The 18,956-nt window shown below is 39.6% G+C and overlaps 1 protein-coding gene across 1 annotated transcript; it reads left to right on the plus strand.

Moving 5' to 3' along the window:
- The first annotated feature begins 16,924 nt into the window (after positions 1 to 16,924).
- Positions 16,925 to 18,052, plus strand: LOC130730176 (protein S40-7-like). Its single transcript, XM_057582115.1, has one exon. The coding sequence runs from the start codon at positions 16,981 to 16,983 to the stop codon at positions 17,581 to 17,583; it is 603 nt and encodes a 200-aa protein (XP_057438098.1). The 5' UTR covers positions 16,925 to 16,980; the 3' UTR covers positions 17,584 to 18,052.
- Positions 18,053 to 18,956: the final 904 nt, after the last annotated feature.

Genomic DNA, 18,956 nt, shown 5'->3' on the forward strand with positions numbered 1-18,956 from the left:
TAAGAGTTCTTCTTTTCTAATATATATTGATATTGATATTGATATAAAATTTTAAAATGTACTAAATAAATATAGATAAAAACTATCAAAATCTAGCAAATCACAATAAAAACTCATAAAATCCGGAATTAATTAAAAATCCGAAAATTCAATAAAAATACCATAAAAAATAATTAATACTCTAAAAATAAATAATAATATAAATTAAGATAAAATACAGAAATAAACAACATAAATCCTAATCAAATCTAAAATTTAAAAATGTACTAAATAAAAATAGATAAAAACTATCAAATCAAGCAAATCACAATAAAAACTCATAAAATCGGGAATTAATTAAAAATCCGAAAATTCAATAAAAATACCATAAAAATTAATTAATACTCTAAAAATAAATCAAAAATAAATTAAGATAAAATCAAGAAATAAAAAACCTAAATCCTAATCAAATCTAAAATTTAAAAATGTATTTTTTTATTAAGGAGATATAAGGTAAGGAAAAATCAGGGCACATGTGGCAAGTGGGGTCAAGGAGAAAGAGCTTACATGTAAAATATTAGGTGAGAATTAATCTGGGAGCGACACGTCACTAACTTGGCCTGTGAGAGCGACACGTCATGCTAGAAGTTGTTCTTTTCTAATATATATTGATTGATATTGATTGTTGTTATCGTAACAACCTCGTTTAAATTTTGGATATCGATATCGTTTAATGTTTTAAAAGGAAATTAAATGACAAGGTTTTGAATTGACAAAGATAAAAGTAATCTTGAATCGATTTTGAAAACGATTTGGAAAATGATATTGGAAAACCCCATTGAGTTCAAGTAAGAACTCGGGTCGTTCTGTCTAGGTAAGAAGTGCTTTTAATAAGGCATTGTGCCCGACCAGCTTACTTGGGAACTCTTCTCGGGTCATTGCTTGGGTGATAGTGAGCTTTTGTGTTTCAAAATTATCACCCTTTTGAAAAGGAAAAAAAAACCCGATATTGTTTGGGTTACTAATGTGATACTCGGTTTAAAAAGTGACGTTATATTAGTTGTTAGTAAGTTAGAAAATTCCTACAAATTTTTCTTTCGGGATTCAAACATGGACTTTCCCCTCCCTAACCCTTATGTGTCATAGCTCTTACCACTTGAGCTAACCCTCAGACACATCAATATGAGCCTCCTAATCCCGACCAAAGAAACACCTTAATCCTCATAATAGCATGGAGAATCTGATGATTTCAAGATTTATATTAGATTAAAAAAAGAAATAAATTAACCATTTTAATACTCTACCTTTAAAATTAAAACGTCATCATCAGAACAACGCATCCTAAAATTTAGGCTTAAATATGTTCGGGCCCCTACAAAATAGGGTTCGGGCCCCTACAAAATAGGGGCCTTTTGGTTTAAGCCCCTACAAAAAAATTTATTTGCTAAAAGCCCTTAAAGGGGAAATAATATATAGGTTTAAACCTCTACCGTCTGTAAGATCAAGATTTGATCAGTGGTTGCATCTCTAAGTTTTGATGATTACAATTAAGGTTTGTGATGATGAACAATTGTGGTACTCTAACGTTTGTCTTTTTAAAAGTGTGACAAACAGGTTCTGATTCTGATTCAAGCACATTAATTCAGAAAATAGAAACCAAAGGGGTACTATAAGAAAGATCTTAAAGCTGATCATGTTCGTTCAGAACAGTGACATATTCTTGAGAAGATCTGAAACTACAAGAAAGCTTTGATATGGATCTAGACAACTTGAAGTTCTGAAGAACCGGAGTCAGAAATTTTGAGGACCAGACAGTTCAGATGGAACGGTCCAGAAGCAGAGGATTCAAAGTTCTGAAGACTCAAGAAGTTGGCTCAGAAGAACCAAGGTCAGAAGTTCTGAAGACCAGAAGTTCTGAGGAACGGTTCAGAAGCTACTGAATATAGTTCAGAAGATCCACTGGAAGCTATCATCAGCAGCTACAAGCTTTCAGAATCTCACTAATCATTTGTCTTCACGCGTGAACATCTAAAGTCTTAGATAATGATTAAGTGAACACTGGTATTGTCGCGCACTAAGACAAGTTGTCATAGAATAGAATATCCTGGACATGGATGTTTATTCTCGATGGCACACCTACCTCGGGCAGCACAATATTCCTTATTCTCTGTATTCCACCATAACCGGTCTCTGCAAAAGCAGATCCTACAACGGTAACAATCTTTGAATCCAGGAGTATAAGGACGCTGCATCAGGATGAAGAAAGCAAGAAGCATTGTACAAACTTAGCAAACATACTCACAAAGCTTACAAGCAATATTTCTTCATAGCTCTTAAACATTTGAGTTTACCCTGCTTATCAGAAGCATTCATTTGTAAACACAAACCTACTACAATCTTATTGTAAATTCTTAAGAGACCAAGGTTGGTCAGATCTTGAGAGGACTGAATCAAGGTTGATTCAGTGATTAGCTAGTCTTGAGAGGATCGGTAGATCAGCTTCTTGAGAGAATACTAGTGAGAAGGTCTTTGTATTGTTAGTCACTTGTAGGTTGCAAGTGCAGTTGTAACACTCATTGATCTTAGTGAATTGCCTTCATCAGAAGAAGGAAGAAATCACCTTCACAGGTGGACTGGATTAGCTTGAGCTTTTATCTCAAGTGAACCAGGATAAAATACTCGTGTGCTTTACTTCCTATTATTCAGCACTTAGTTGTTATCCTTGAGTTTTCAAAAAGCCATAAAAATATACCCAAGATTGAAAAACTCTATTCAAACCCCCCTTTCTAGTGTTTTTCGCACCTTCAATTGGCATCAGAGCTCCTGTTCTGATTTTAACACCTAACAGTGTTCAGTGATCCAGAACCTCGTGTGAAAAACAAGCAATGGCCCAAGCCAATACTTCCGCTGACAACAACAACAACAACAATCAACTTAGAGCACCAATCTTTGATGGTGAAAAGTTTGAGTACTGGAAATATAGAATAGAATGTTATTTCCTTGGCACTGACCCAGATCTCTGGGATATGGTCATTGAAGGCTATACTGATCCAGTAGATGCTTCAGGAGTGAAGATTCCTCGTTCTGAAATGACTGACGCTCAGAAGAAGCGTTTCAAAGATCATCACAAGGCAAAGTCTATGCTATTCAGCTCAATATCATATATTGAGTATGAGAAGATCTCTGACAAAGAAACTGCCAAATCTATCTTTGACTCCTTGGTCATGACGCATGAAGGAAATGAAGAAGTCAAGGAAACCAAGGCTCTTGCTCTCATATAACAATATGAGCAGTTTAAGATGGAATCTGGTGAAACCATTGAGGAGATGTACTCAAGGTTTCAGACTCTGATTGCTGGAACCAGAGTGCTAAACAAGGGCTACTCTACTGGTGATCATGTCAAGAAGATTATCAGAAGTTTGCCTAAAGAATGGAGAGCTTTTGTCACTGAAGGTATGAAAAACGGTAGAAAGGGGGGGGTTTGAATAACGTTTTCAGTACAAAACTTCCACCTTAAAGATTTTGACAAATCTTTCGAGAACTTAAGTGCTAAAGATAAGAGATAGAGAAGCACACAAGGATTTTATCCTGGTTCACTTGATAAATCACTCAAGCTACTCCAGTCCACCCGTTAAGGTGATTTCTTCCTTCTTAGAATGAAGGCAATCCACTAATCAGGTAAGAGTTACAACTGCACTTGAAACCTACAAGTGACTAACAATTACACTGACTTAGCTCACACTAAGATTCACTCTCTTAGTCTTCTCTAGGATCCGATCAACCTTGATCTCCTAAAGGAACTAAACAAACTGTTTATCAAAGAAATGTTTACAAGAGATTTGCTTCTAAAAAGCTAATAGTAAACTCAATGAATTTCAGATGAAAGAAAGCTTGGAATTTTTGAATATGTCTTGCGTATGTGAATGTTTCTTCTCGCCGCTTCTTTCAATCTTCAGCCTCTATATATACTCCAAGGATTAGGGTTGAGCGTTGCATGGGAAATGCTATCGTTGGAGGGCAGTTCTGGAAAATCCAGCTTCTGCTGTGGCTGAGAACGTTAGGTAGGTCGTCAGGAAGGTACACTTGCTTTTGTACTTGGATAGCGACTTGACCTTTTAACCTAGGAGACTTCTGATCAGAGGAATGCTTCGTATTGGAACTTGTGAAGCCGGTTGATCAGAGTCAGAGGGAAAGCACAGATCCTCTGACCATTGTATCTTCTGATTCTGAACTCAGAGGGAAGAACATGGCCTTCAGAGTTTCTTGCTTCTGGACTTCAGAGTTTCCACTATTCAGCTTCTGGATCTTCAGAGTCTTCTACACCATCAGAACATCTGAACCTTCAGTGTTTCTTGGTTATCAGAACTTCTGGATCTTCAGAGCTTCTAGCGACTAAGTCCACATCAGAGTTTGTATAGCTTCAGAAATTCTGAAGCTTTTCCACTGTTCATACTGAACATGGTGAATGCGAAAGCGTTGCTTGGGTTACCCTTTATACACAGTGCTTCTGATTTGTGTGAGATTGAGTTGAGGTCAGAGCCTGTAAATAGCACACTCAGAAAAACACGTTAGAGTACCACAATTGTTCATATCAAAAGATTAACTTGTAATCATCAAAACATAGAGTTGTACTACTCGATCAAAACTTGATCTTACAGTCACTGCCCTGAAACTCTCCAGAAATTTGAACTCTTTGAAGTTAGAAGAGCTCGTGAGTCATCTCAGAAGCCATGAGATTGAACTCAAAGGAGACAAGCCTCAGAAGAAAGACAAGTCTATTGCTCTTAAGTCAAAATCTGACAAAGCAAAAGCCTATCAGGCAGAAGAGGAAAAATCATCTGAAGAGCTATCAGATACGTCTGATGATGAAGAGCTGTCTCTTTTCACAAAGAGGTTTAGCAAACTCTGGAAGAATAGATATAGCAAAGGCAAAGGACCAAAGAAGAATTCAGGAAGATATGAATCTTCATCTGGTCAGAGGAAGCCATCTGGAAAGGAAGTCACTTGCTTCGAGTGCAAGGAATCCGGGCACTACAAGAGTGACTGTCCCAAGCTTAAGAAGGACAAGAGACCAAGAAAAGTCTTCAAGAAGAAAGCTCTCATAACCTTTGATGCAACTGATTCTGATGAAGCTGAGTCAGAATAAGATGAAGCTGTGGAGGCTCTAATGGCTACCACTAACAGAGGTGCTGAAGCTTCAGAAGATGACTCAGACTCTGAGAATGATGATGAGGTATTTTCTGACTTTTCTCTATCAGAACTAAGAACTGCTTTATCTGAAATAATGAAGAAACATGATACTCTGCTAAATAAGCATAAAGAGCTTAAAAAGAAATATGCTGTTAAAACCAGTTCTTCAGAAGTTCATGAGAAGATAGTCTCTGATCTCAGGGATGAAAACTATATTCTTGTTAATGACAAAGCTGTTCTTTATGCTAAAAATGATGTGCTAGAAGATCAACTTGCATCATCTGATGTTAAGTATGAGACAAAATATGAGAAAGCGTTTCAGAAGTTCCTTGCTAAAGGCATAGACAGAAGTCTTATGGCTTCAATGATCTATGGCATGAGCAGAAATGGGAACAGTGGCATTGGCTACTTTCAATCCATGAAAGATAAGTCATCTGAGCCCAAGCACGAACCCTTGTATAAGCATTTTGTTCCTGCAGGCACTATCATCCCAGAAAAGATTACACCAAAGGTAGTAAAATCAAAAGGAAAATTCAAACTTGACATGTCTAGATATTATAATCAAGTTCCTTTGAGTTATTCTTCTGCTGTATCCAAAGTTCCAAGAACTTCTGGGAAAACTAACAAGAAAGGACCCAAGATATGGGTACCTAAAGCAAAAATTATTCCTGTTGCAGATATTTTATGCAGCTCAGTCAAGACACCTGTCATGGTACCTGGACAGTGGATGCTCACGACACATGACGGGCACAAGGTCTATATTCCAAAAACTGACACCACTTAAGTCAGGAGGAGACGTTGGCTTTGGAGGAAACCAGAAGGGAAAAATTATTGGAAAAGGTTCCATAGGAGATAGAAATATTCCAGTCATCAACGATGTACTTCTGGTGGATGGACTTATACATAACTTGCTCTCCATAAGCCAAATTGCTGACAAAGGTTATGATGTAATCTTTAATCAAACATGCTGCAAAGCTGTCAGTCAAACAGATGGATCAATTTTGTTTTCTGGGAAGAGAAGAAATGATATTTACAAAATCAAATCCTCTGAACTGCTATCTCAGAAGGTCAAGTGTCTCATGTCAGTTAATGATGAGCAATGGATCTGGCACAGACGCCTAGGTCATGCAAGCCTCAGAAAAATCTCTCAACTTAGCAAGCTAAATTTGGTCAGAGGATTGCCTCGTCTGAAATACTCATCAGAGGCTCTATGTGAAGCTTGTCAGAAGGGAAAATTCACCAAGAAACCTTTTAAAGCAAAGAATGTGGTATCTACAACAAGGCCCCTTGAGCTACTTCACATTGATCTCTTTGGACCAGTGAAAACTGAATCCATTGGAGGAAAGAAGTATGGGTTAGTCATTGTAGATGATTATAGCAGATGGACATGGGTAAAGCTCTTAAGGCATAAAGATGAAACACATACTGTGTTTACCAACTTCATTACCCAAGTTCAGAAGGAATTTCAGTCTTCTGTGATTACTGTCAGAAGTGACCATGGCGGAGAATTTGAGAACAAAGCTTTTGAAGAATTATTCAACTCTCAAGGAATTTCTCACAACTTCTCCCGTCCTCGCACTCCTCAACAAAATGGAGTAGTTGAAAGGAAGAATAGAACTCTTCAGGTAATGGCTCGAACCATGATGCAAGAATCAAGTATGGCCAAGCACTTCTGGGCAGAAGCAATCAACACTGCTTGCTACATCCAGAACAGAATCTCCATCAGACCTATTCTGGAGAAGACTCCTTATGAGTTATGCAAAGGAAGACAACCTGACATTTCATACTTCCATCCATTTGGAAGTACTTGCTACATGCTCAATACTAAGGAGCATTTGGGTAAATTCGATTCTAAAGCTCTGAAATGTTATTTTCTTGGTTATTCTGAAAGATCTAAAGGCTTTAGAATTTATAACATTGTTCATCAAACCGTTGAGGAATCTATCCAAATTAGATTTGATGATAAGCTTGGCTCAGAAAAGTCAAAGCTGTTTGAAAGATTTGCAGATTTAAGCATTGATGACTCTGAAGCAAATCAGCCAAAGAACAGCCCAGAGGAGATTACTCCAGAAGAAGAAGCTTCTGAAGACGCTTCTATAACTTCTGATCAACTTCAGAAGAAGAAAAGAATAACTGCCTCTCATCCAGAAGAATTGATCATTGGCAACAAAGATTCTCCTGTCAGAACCAGGTCTATGCTCAAACCTTCAGAAGAGACTCTTCTGAGTCTGAAGGGACTTGTATCTATCATTGAGCCCAAATCAGTTGATGAAGCTCTTGAAGATAAAGGCTGGATTCGAGCAATGCAAGAAGAACTTGATCAGTTCACCAAAAATGATGTATGGTCATTAATGCCTAAACCCAAAGGTTTCCATGTCATAGGAACCAAATGGGTATTCAAAAATAAGCTGAATGAAAAAGGAGAAGTCACCAGAAACAAGGCTAGACTTGTGGCTCAGGGCTACAGTCAACAAGAAGGAATTGATTACACTGAAACCTTTGCTCCAGTGGCAAGGCTTGAAGCAATAAGGCTACTAATTTCCTTTTCAGTGAATCACAACATCATCCTTCATCAGATGGATGTCAAGAGTGCCTTCCTAAATGGCTACATTTCAGAAGAAGTGTATGTCAGGCAACCTCCGGGTTTTGAGGATGACAAACATCCAGAGCATGTCTATAAGCTCAAGAAGTCGCTCTATGGACTCAAACAAGCTCCCAGAGCTTGGTATGAAAAACTTAGCTCCTTCCTTCTGAAGAATGAATTTGTCAGGGGTAAAGGTGACAATACTCTTTTCTGCAAAACCTATAAGATGGATATTCTTATAGTTCAGATATATGTTGATGACATCATATTTGGTTCTGCTAATCCCTCTCTTTGCAAGGAATTTTCTAAGATGATGCAGGCTGAATTTGAGATGAGCATGATGGGAGAACTCAAGTACTTCCTGGGAATTCAAATTGATCAACAACCAGGAGTCACTTATATCCATCAGAAGAAGTACACCCTGGAACTTCTGAAGAAGTTCAACATGAGTGACTGCAACATCTCAAAGACTCCAATGCATCCAACATGCATTCTTGAGAAAGAGGAAATTTCCTCTAAGGTTTGTCAGAAGCTCTATCGTGGAATGATAGGTTCTCTTCTCTACTTGACTGCATCTAGACCTGATATATTGTTTAGTGTGCATCTCTGTGCTAGATTTCAATCAGATCCTAGAGAGACTCACTTAACTGCTGTTAAGAGAATCTTCAAATATCTGAAAGGAACCACTAACCTCGGCTTGATGTATAGAAAAACATCAGAGTATACACTTTCAGGTTTTTGTGATGCTGACTTTGCTGGAGATAGAGTGGAGAGAAAAAGCACCTCTGGAAGCTGTCATTTTCTTGGATCCAATCTTGTCACATGGTCAAGCAAGAGACAGAACACAATTGCTCTATCAACTACAGAGGCAGAGTATGTATCAGCTGCCACTTGTTGTACACAAACCATATGGATGAAGAATCATCTAGAAGATTATGGCTTGTCTATGAAGAAGGTTCCCATCTATTGTGATAACACCGCTGCTATCTCATTGAGCAAAAATCCTATCCTACATTCAAGAGCAAAGCATATCGAGGTAAAGTATCATTATATTCGTGATCATGTTCAGAAGGGCACTCTATCATTAGAGTATGTTGATACTGACCATCAATGGGCAGATATTTTCACTAAGCCCTTAGCAGAAGATAGGTTTATGTTTATTCTTGAAAATCTGAATATGGACTTTTGTCCAGAGTAAGAAACCTTCAGAACTTCTGACTCTGTTACCTCTGAACCCATCAGAAGTTACCGATCAGAAGTTACTCGATCAGAAGTTAATTAACCCACTGGTTAAACTTCTGTGGTAGACAACAATACACGTGTCACCTCAGTTGTGACATAGTTCCTTGAGTCACGTGGTATATCTGCTATAATGATGATGTCTACTCTCCTCTACTATGCTATTTTCAGACTATTTATTTTATAACCGTTGATTTTGCCTTTAATCTCTTAAAACTGACAACGGTTACCATTAACCCACTATATGCACTGTCACACACGATCTCCCATTCACTTACACTTACAGTTTTCAAACCCTTCGTGTGCATCATATTCGCTCTCACTTCTTCTCTCCAACATTCATCTCTTCCTCTGAACCCTACACCTCTCTACTGAAAAATCATGGGCAAATCGAGGAAAACTAAGGCGATTGTTTCTGCTCCCTCCAAACAAACTGGTGAAGATCAAGAGAATCAAAGATTCGAGGAAGCACAGAAGATTCTGAATGCTCCAAATGTTGTTACCTGTGCAAAGAAAGTTGAAGAACTGAACGTATGTTGCGAAGCAAGAGTGGATTTTGATAATCTTGCTCAACATGGGTTTGATATCAGGGAACAAGTTAATTTGCAAGGATGGTCTGGGTACTTCAACAGGCTCGTCGGTCCAATCTATCACAAGCTAGTTGTCGAGTTCTGGAAGAACGCATTTTGCAACGACTACTACGTCGTATCCCATGTACTGGACAAGAAAATCGTAATTTCTGAAGAGTCTATAGCAAAACTGCTGGGTATGGAATTTCAGCAGGGAAAAAGGGTCAAGAATGTTGAAGCAAATGTTGCTGGAATGAGGACCCTGGTCAATAAAGCGATCTATAGCAATTGGTCCTACGAGAAAACCATGTACAAAATTAAGGACTTAAAGTCTGAGATGAAGATTTGGCAGAAGATCTTCATGCAATGCATTCAACCTAGAACTGGAGGAACTGATTACCTGAACGCAACTCAGAAGGTAATCATGTACTACATTTCAATTGGTGAGCCTATATGTCTGCCATTCCTACTTTTCAACTATTTGAAAGAGTGTATTGAGAAATCAAGAACCACAACTGGTTCTGAGAGCAAGAGGTTCATCCACTACATTCCTTATGGAAGGCTGTTATCAGACATCTTCGTCCAGAACAAGCTTGTCAAGACTCTATCAGATCTTGGACTCCATGAAGATCTTGTCATGACAACTGGTGATTCTCTCAATGGCACAAAGTTGAAGAAAATGCAGATCATTGAGGAGGTTAAAGTTGTTCCCAAAGAAGACACTTCTGATGAAGTTCGACAGAGGGATTATCCCATTGAAGACTTTCCCATTTGGTCCAAGAAGGACAATCCAGAATGCATTCTGGAATATGTTAAGATGCTCAAAAGTCAAGGTGATCCAATCACCCTTACAGAATTTGTTCACAATCTTCCTGATAGTCCTCCTAATCTAGCAACCAGGAAATCCAGGAGAGCAACAAACAGCAAGCCTTCAGATCCTAAGGGCAAAGGGATTCTGATAGAGGAACCTGCAAAGAAGAAGGCTGCCTCCAAGACAGTGATCATCAAGGAATCATCTCCTGAAAGGTCTCAGAAGAGAACTTCAACTCATCAAAAACAAATGTCTGATTCTAAGGGCTCAGAAGAAACATGGGAAAGCCCCTTAAGTGAGGAAACTGAAGATGAAGACATTCCTAAGGCCAAAAGAAGAAAAATTATTCTTGAGGAAGAGGAAGATGAGCAGGATGACCAGGAAATCATCCAGAATGTGATTCGAGGGATAAGGGAATCTTCAGATGATGAAGAATCGACTGATTCTGATGCCATTCCTCTAGTACAGAGACAGAGGAAGCTTCCTCTGAAGGGAGCACTTCAGCAGAAGGTAACCGCATCAGAACAAGCATCTGAACAAGATTCAGAAGTCCAAAGGGAAAGAAGATCCAAACGCTTTTCTGATCCAGCAAGGGCTGCAAGTCTTACCAGAACTTCACCCATCAGAAGCCCAAGTAAGGTGTTTACTGAAAGCATTATTTCTGATTCTGCCTTAGTAATTACTCCTGAACAACCTATCCTATTTCTACTTCCATGCCTACCCAAACAACTTCCACACAACCACAACCTCAAACACAAGCCTCTCAAATAAATATTCCAACCACTGTCTCTGCCACTCCAATCATTCCATCTCAAACCACCACTGAACCAGTACCTCCTTTCAATTCCTTTATTCAAGGTATTGTTCGTAGTGAGGCCACCTTGAAACATTTGGTTCAACAATTCTCTCCTCAGCCCCCATCTACCTCAAAGACCCTCTTCTTAACCCAAACTGGTGAGATCCCTACTGAAGCAGAAAAAGAGGATGATGATGTTAGGATCCTTGAACCGCCCTTCGTTGTGCAGCCTCTTCAGCAAATAGCTTCAAATGTTGAAGATCAACCTCAAGAAGCTCCTGAATCATCATATGTATCCTTGTCCAATTACTCAGCAGTCAACTCACAGGATCTGAGCTTCAATTCACCTGAGAATACTGTCAATTCAAAGCCAGATACTATCTCTGAAGCTGAGCACATGGCTGAATCAGATCACTCAGGCTTCGAGAAGGACCATGAGATTGATTTCACTTCATCTGAGCACATGGAAGAATCAAATGCTTCAAGCTCCAATGCTGTCAGAACTCCTCAGCCTGTCCTGACCCTGGCCACCACCTTCCATCCTCAGAATCTCACTCAACTGATTCAGGAATTCTCTGCAGAGGCAACCCGAAGACTGCAATGGTTATATCAGGTAACTGACAATCAACTTAATGCTTCTTTTGTTGAGAATTCATGGACTGCTTTTGAATACTGGTCAGAAGAGCAAGCCCTTAAGTTTCAGAGGCTGCTAGGGACTGAAAAGCGCCTAAGGGTACATGATGCTAATGCTAGAGCACATGAGCAGAGAGTCAGATTGCTGCGAATGGTGTGTGAACCAATCAGAAAGGCCATGGCTGAAAGAGCACCTATTGTCTCTGAGCGTACCTCAGAAGATGCTGAAATGGTTTCAGCAGAGGTTGCAGAGGAAAGTTCTGAAGGGATAGTGATTCTGGAAGATGCTGTTGTTAATGAAGTTGAGCAGCAAGAACAAATTCAAGTTGACACTGAAATGTCTTCAGAAGCTCATGTTGCTACTCCTACTCAAGCTCCAGAAGCTCCTCCCTCAGCTCCTGTTCCAGAAGTTGCTACTCTTGCTGCCAGAATTGATCGCATTCAAGATGATCAGCAGAGACTATTTCAGATGGTTGAGCAGCAAGGAATTGTTCAGATAGAACAGAGCAGGCAGATTCAGGAATCTACTCTCAGAATGGAAACTATGATGAAATTCCTGCTTGAGAATCTTCCCTCCTCTTCCAAACCTTAAATTTCTTCTCATTTTTCTTGCATGCATGTATTTGTCATAATTGCATTAACTCTATGTTGACTATGTTAATTGCTTTATCTATGTTCAATGCACCGTTCTTAGTAACTCACATGCCTTTATTTTTTGTTAAGTTTTATGCATGTTTTTCTGTTACTTTTCTTCCTTATAATCTCTGCGATTCTCCTTCTTCATCACACCACATTTCATCTCCCCATCAATCGCTTCAATTTTCCTTATCTCCTTGTTCAAATATGACCACTGTCGAGCTAATTTCTGAACTTAAGACTCTGGTATTTGACCAAGTCTTTCCATGGAGCGTCAATCTCTCCTCCTCTCACATCTCTCAAGCCATTGAGAAGATTGAGCATCTTCTGACTTGTTGGCTCACACCTCATCAAACTTATTGTCTTCAGAACCTTCAAGATGTTCTGAAAGATCTCCTCCGTCTGACCAATCGCCAGGAAGACCTCGAAGCTCAGCTCCAGGGCATTTGTATGCTTCTGGAATATGAGGAAGATCACCATGAAGCGGATCCAGAGGCTGTCCAGGAGAATGTTGCCTCGAAAGAAGATTTGGCTACTCAATTAGCCTCAATTGATAAGGACATTCGTCCTCTACACCTTCAACTTCTCTCCATGAAGGACTCTAGGGCCTTCCTATGTATTTAGGATTTGTCCTCTTCTTCCCTCTCGACCCTTTGTACTCTTTCTCTTCATTCAATAAAGATAATCTATCCTATTTGCTACGCTTCTCTGTTATTGTTGTTATTATTAAAATTGGTTTTTCACTCTTTTTGATCATGACAAAAAGGGGGAGTACATAAATTGGTTTTGATAAACTTTTATACTATATAAAACCAGTAGAGGAGAATAAGTATTAAAAACTTATAGCATATAGATATTCTCAAGCGTCTCAGATAAGGAATACATTTTGAACTTATCTTGCTTCTAACGCTTTTCCAATTAATATCTGGACAAGAATATATGCAAGTATGTGATATACGCTAAATTCGGAACCATCACTTCTGATGGGTATACATCTATTCAAGCGTAAAATCTGATCACATAACCTGACTCCGAATCTAACCAATTCATCAAGTCATAGATTCAGGGGGAGTCAGGGGGAGACCCTTGCTCAGAATCTGGTATAAATCCAGGTTCAGAAAGAGCAGTGCAAACCGTTACACACCGCTACACAAGGATAAGTTTTATCTCTGATTTCTTTTTCTCTCTTGTGTATTCAGTTTATTGTGTAAAAATTGTTCATCAAAATACTTGTTTTGTCATCATCAAAAAGGGGGAGATTGTAAGATCAAGATTTGATCAGTGGTTGCATCTCTAAGTTTTGATGATTACAATTAAGGTTTGTGATGATGAACAATTGTGGTACTCTAACGTTTGTCTTTTTAAAAGTGTGACAAACAGGTTCTGATTCTGATCCAAGCACATTAATTCAGAAAATAGAAACCAAAGGGGTACTATAAGAAAGATCTTAAAGCTGATCATGTTCGTTCAGAACAGTGACATATTCTTGAGAAGATCTGAAACTACAAGAAAGCTTTGATATGGATCTAGACAACTTGAAGTTCTGAAGAACCGGAGTCAGAAATTCTGAGGACCAGACAGTTCAGATGGAACGGTCCAGAAGCAGAGGATTCAAAGTTCTGAAGACTCAAGAAGTTGGCTCAGAAGAACCAAGGTCAGAAGTTCTGAAGACCAGAAGTTCTGAGGAACGGTTCAGAAGCTACTGAATATAGTTCAGAAGATCCACTGGAAGCTATCATCAACAGCTACAAGCTTTCAGAATCTCACTAATCATTTGTCTTCACGCGTGAACATCTAAAGTCTTAGATAATGATTAAGTGAACACTGGTATTGTCGCGCACTAAGACAAGTTGTCATAGAATAGAATATCCTGGACATGGATGTTTATTCTCGATGGCACACCTACCTCGGGCAGCACAATATTCCTTATTCTCTGTATTCCACCATAACCGGTCTCTGCAAAAGCAGATCTTACAACGGTAACAATCTTTGAATCCAGGAGTATAAGGACGCTGCATCAGGATGAAGAAAGCAAGAAGCATTGTACAAACTTAGCAAACATACTCACAAAGCTTACAAGCAATATTTCTTCATAGCTCTTAAACATTTGAGTTTACCCTGCTTATCAGAAGCATTCATTTGTAAACACAAACCTACTACAATCTTATTGTAAATTCTTAAGAGACCAAGGTTGGTCAGATCTTGAGAGGACTGAATCAAGGTTGATTCAGTGATTAGCTAGTCTTGAGAGGATCGGTAGATCAGCTTCTTGAGAGAATACTAGTGAGAAGGTCTTTGTATTGTTAGTCACTTGTAGGTTGCAAGTGCAGTTGTAACACTCATTGATCTTAGTGAATTGCCTTCATCAGAAGAAGGAAGAAATCACCTTCACAGGTGGACTGGATTAGCTTGAGCTTTTATCTCAAGTGAACCAGGATAAAATACTCGTGTGCTTTACTTCCTATTATTCAGCACTTAGTTGTTATCCTTGAGTTTTCAAAAAGCCATAAAAATATACCCAAGATTGAAAAACTCTATTCAAACCCCCCTTTCTAGTGTTTTTCGCACCTTCACCGTCTAGTTCCGTTAAATTCTTGCTGAGTGTGCTAACGGAAGCCGACATGGATTTACGCACTTGCACCCGTGTGAATGACAGAGGAAGCCACATCATTAAATGAGGGTAAAAAAAAATTAAAATCCTAAATTGGGGATTTAGGGTTAGAGATGGTAACTTTATGATTTTAATTAGTTTTTACCCTCATTAAATGACGTGGCTTCCTCTGTCATTCACACTGGTGCACGTGCATAAATCCATATCGACTTCCGTTAGCACAATCAGCAGGAATTTGATGGAACTAGACGACAGGGGCTTAAGCCTATATATTATTTTTCCTTTAAGGGCTTATAGCAAAGAAATTTTTTTAGGAACTTAAACCAGAGGACCCCTATTTTGCAGGCCCCCCCAACATATTTAAGCCTGAAATTTATGCGCAACTGTCCTTCTCCTACATTCACGGCTGCGCCTAGCGTGAGTCAGTTTCAAACTGATCCACGGTGGTACAGTTACTATTACACACCTAAATTATAAATTTGTCCATTCTTTCTTTTGACTTTCCATTATTCTCCCACCACCTCTCCCCATTTGTCTCCGGTGGCCTTGCTGCTGTTTTGAACCACCGCTCCACTACCTTTGCTCCCCCACCACAATGGTGCTGTTAGCATCTCCATTGATTGTTCCTCACCACGATGGAGAGAGATTCTAAGATGTCACATAGTATCTGCTTGTGCTAAACCACAAATTATTTAATTATTATTATTGTGTTTTCTACATAATCGTTGGAATTGGCTTTGGTGATTACTGGTGTCATGTTTTATATATTCCCAGCGCCATGACTACAACTGAAGTAAGAGCCAATTTCTCCAGGTTCAAAGCCATTTGCAGATCTCATTATTTATTCTCACATCTGTTTGAGGTTGCTGCTAGAATTGGGGATCTGCAACCCTAAAGCCCCAAATCTAGAACCGTCAAGCACAGCAGCAACGCCGCCGCCGCCGACAACCAGTCCTCCTCTTCATCCTCTTTCCACAACGTTTACTCTGCTCCGACGTTGTCGACCACCCCGTGAATCCGCAAAACGTCGCCGCTGCTGTCAAAGGATAAGGAAATTGGGGAGCTGATGTTTTGCTGATTCGTTGTTTTGCTAAAGCTAAGATTTGGTGATCATATAAATCGTGTGTTGTGGAAAGGCATCGTGGGTTCCAGATCTCCACATTTTGTATTGTTTTTTTGAGAAAATTGATGTTGTGGTACCAGATCTGCACATCGTGGGTTCCATGTTCTGAGCATCATGGGTTATATCTGTTGAAAAATTGCTGAAGAAGGAAGAAGGAGAGTTTGGGAGCGGTGGTTGAGGTTAAAGAGTGGTGGCTTCTGTCGTGGTAGCGGCGGCGGTGGCACTGGCAGGTGGAGGTTGCGGCGGCGGAGGAGCTGGGGTGGAGAGGGAGGAACAGCAATAACAGAGCCAACCAGTTAGGAAGAATGGAGAGAATAATTCAGGGGTGTTTTGGCCATTACATGATTTTTGTGTTTTAAATCTGGATCGTTGAATATTTTAGTGTTATATCTAATGGTTCTAATTAAAATGATCCACGGCACCTATCTGCGTCCCTCTGCCACATCACTGTTTGTTGATCATTAGATTTGGCACCCCAACCATTAGAAATGTCACCCCACTTACGGAAACTCAGTTTCCGAAATATTTCGGAAATAAGGTTTCCGAAGCACTTTTTTACTCAAAAGTGTCGTTTTTTACTCAAAAGTGTGGTGTTAGATGTATTTTGAACTAAAAATCACGAATTAATTTCGGAATCTAAGATTCCGAAATAATTCGGAACTTGAAAATCCGAAAATTAGGGGTGTGAAATCTAATGGTTGGGGTGGCAAATCCAGCTCTCCTGTTTGTTAGATTTCACAATCTTTCATTTCATTTTCAACTTCACTCGCTCTTCTCCTCTTTCACCTTCACCTACCACACAACACCAAATGGACCCCACACCATCCTTCCATCGCCGGCCATCTTCCACCGCCGACCGCCTCCTCGGTGCCTTCACCTTCTTCCCCTCATCCGCCACCACCTCCGCTGCCGATGAGCTCAACGAAGCCGAGCTTTTCTGGTCCGAATCGGGAAACCAAAGCCCGCCGGCAGAGGCAAATCGCCGCCGGAACTTCGATCGTGCACTGGACTCCGGCATCCTCGCCGCGCTGACGGAGCCGGGTCTTCGTGGTAAGTTATCTTCTTCGAGGATGATTCCTTCGTTGCGGAGACCTCCACCAGCTGCTCCGGTCAGCTCTGAGCATCTGGCCCAGTCCGCGCCTTCTAGAAAGTTCCAGCAATCGGCTCCTATGAAGGTCCCGATTCTTCTCTCGAAGGGCGTGCCGGCACGGAGGAACGTCGACGAGCTCGAGGACGACGACATCGGAGGCGACGGGGAGATGTTGCCGCCGCACGAAATCGTGGCGAGGGGCTCCGGAGTTTCGCCGAAGACCACCTTTTCGGTGTTGGAAGGAGTTGGAAGAACACTGAAAGGGAGGGATCTCCGTCAGGTGAGAAACGCCGTTTTGCGCAGAACCGGTTTTCTCGATTAATTAACAATTACTGGCATATGTATATGGTGTTTTATTCTCTATTTATATATGTATTGAGTTGGGGATGTCCAATTTTGATTCCTTCTTTGTACCATCCATGACCATGATAGCTTAGATGAAAGATGTTTTAGCTTTTCCATGTAAGATTAAGATTATCTGTTCCATTTCGGTTACTCATGTGAGAGTTGTGTTGTTGAATGATATATAAGTACCTCTGTATGACAACATAGTCCCGGAGGAGGCATACCCGGGTGTGACCGAAGCGGAATTCGCCCAAATTTTTATGAAGAGAAAAAAGACCTTCTCTTTGGAAATTAATGATATAAGTTTTGGGCAAGACAAAATGATATAAGATGTTCTTTGTTGAATATTTTCATCTTTTTGTTAAGTAGGCAAGATTTTTGGGATGAAAATTGTAATTTGTGAACATCCAGTTTAACTTTATGGAATAATTGATTTTGTGATATAATATCAGAGTCCATGACTAAGTTGTCTAGAATTCAAACTTTATTATGCCCAATTCTTTGGTTCTTTGACAATCCTTAAATGATTCCTGCGTTTAATTTTATTTCAATTGCACTGTTTGTTTGAAGTTATTGTAAATATTGGTCCTAGTTGCTTGAGAGCAATAATTATGCTTTGAAATGGCTGAAGAGTAGGTGAAATTGTTGTTAGTATTGATGTTGTTAATATCTGTGATTGTGAATATTACACCAATGAATTAGATTCTTGTCCAACACAAACAAGTGTGGTTACTGGTGGTTAAGACTTTGTGCTTGTTGTTTGTTTCTGATACCGAATAGTTGTGAATAGCGTGTTCTTATACTGCATGATTCGTTTCCCATTCCATTGTGAGTTTTCCACACTCAGACAAACAAGACATGGGACCAGTCTCTTGTGATAGGGTATTAGGGTGGATATAGTGTTGAAACTTGAAATGATTTGTTTTGGCCCACCATAGGTGAAGTTTTGGCCCACCACTGATTCATGACCTCGTGAAGTTGCTTGTAGAATTTGTGGTATCAGTCATTGACAATGGACAAAATTATTAAATTTTCATAATTTAAAAACTTATAGCATGTTTTTGACCAAAAAAAAAACTTATAGCATGTTTGGATTTGGGTTGGAAAAATTCCAAATCGCTTTTTCAACAAAAGTGATAAAGAGAGCAGCTTTTCAATGTCGATAAATGTAAGCACTTATACCACGTTGTAGTTCTGTAAAAGAGTCCTCTGTCACATGATGAATTTCAAAAGTCCTCTGTTAAAAGACTCCTCCAATTCTCATGGCTTCTTTTCTTTCACACTTCAGAAGAGTTGGACTATGCACCTTCTGGGAATTTCAACCCAAAAGCACCCATATTGTGATTAAAT

Source organism: Lotus japonicus, chromosome 1, assembly GCF_012489685.1.
Source record: "Lotus japonicus ecotype B-129 chromosome 1, LjGifu_v1.2".
Classification (NCBI taxonomy): Eukaryota; Viridiplantae; Streptophyta; class Magnoliopsida; order Fabales; family Fabaceae; genus Lotus; species Lotus japonicus.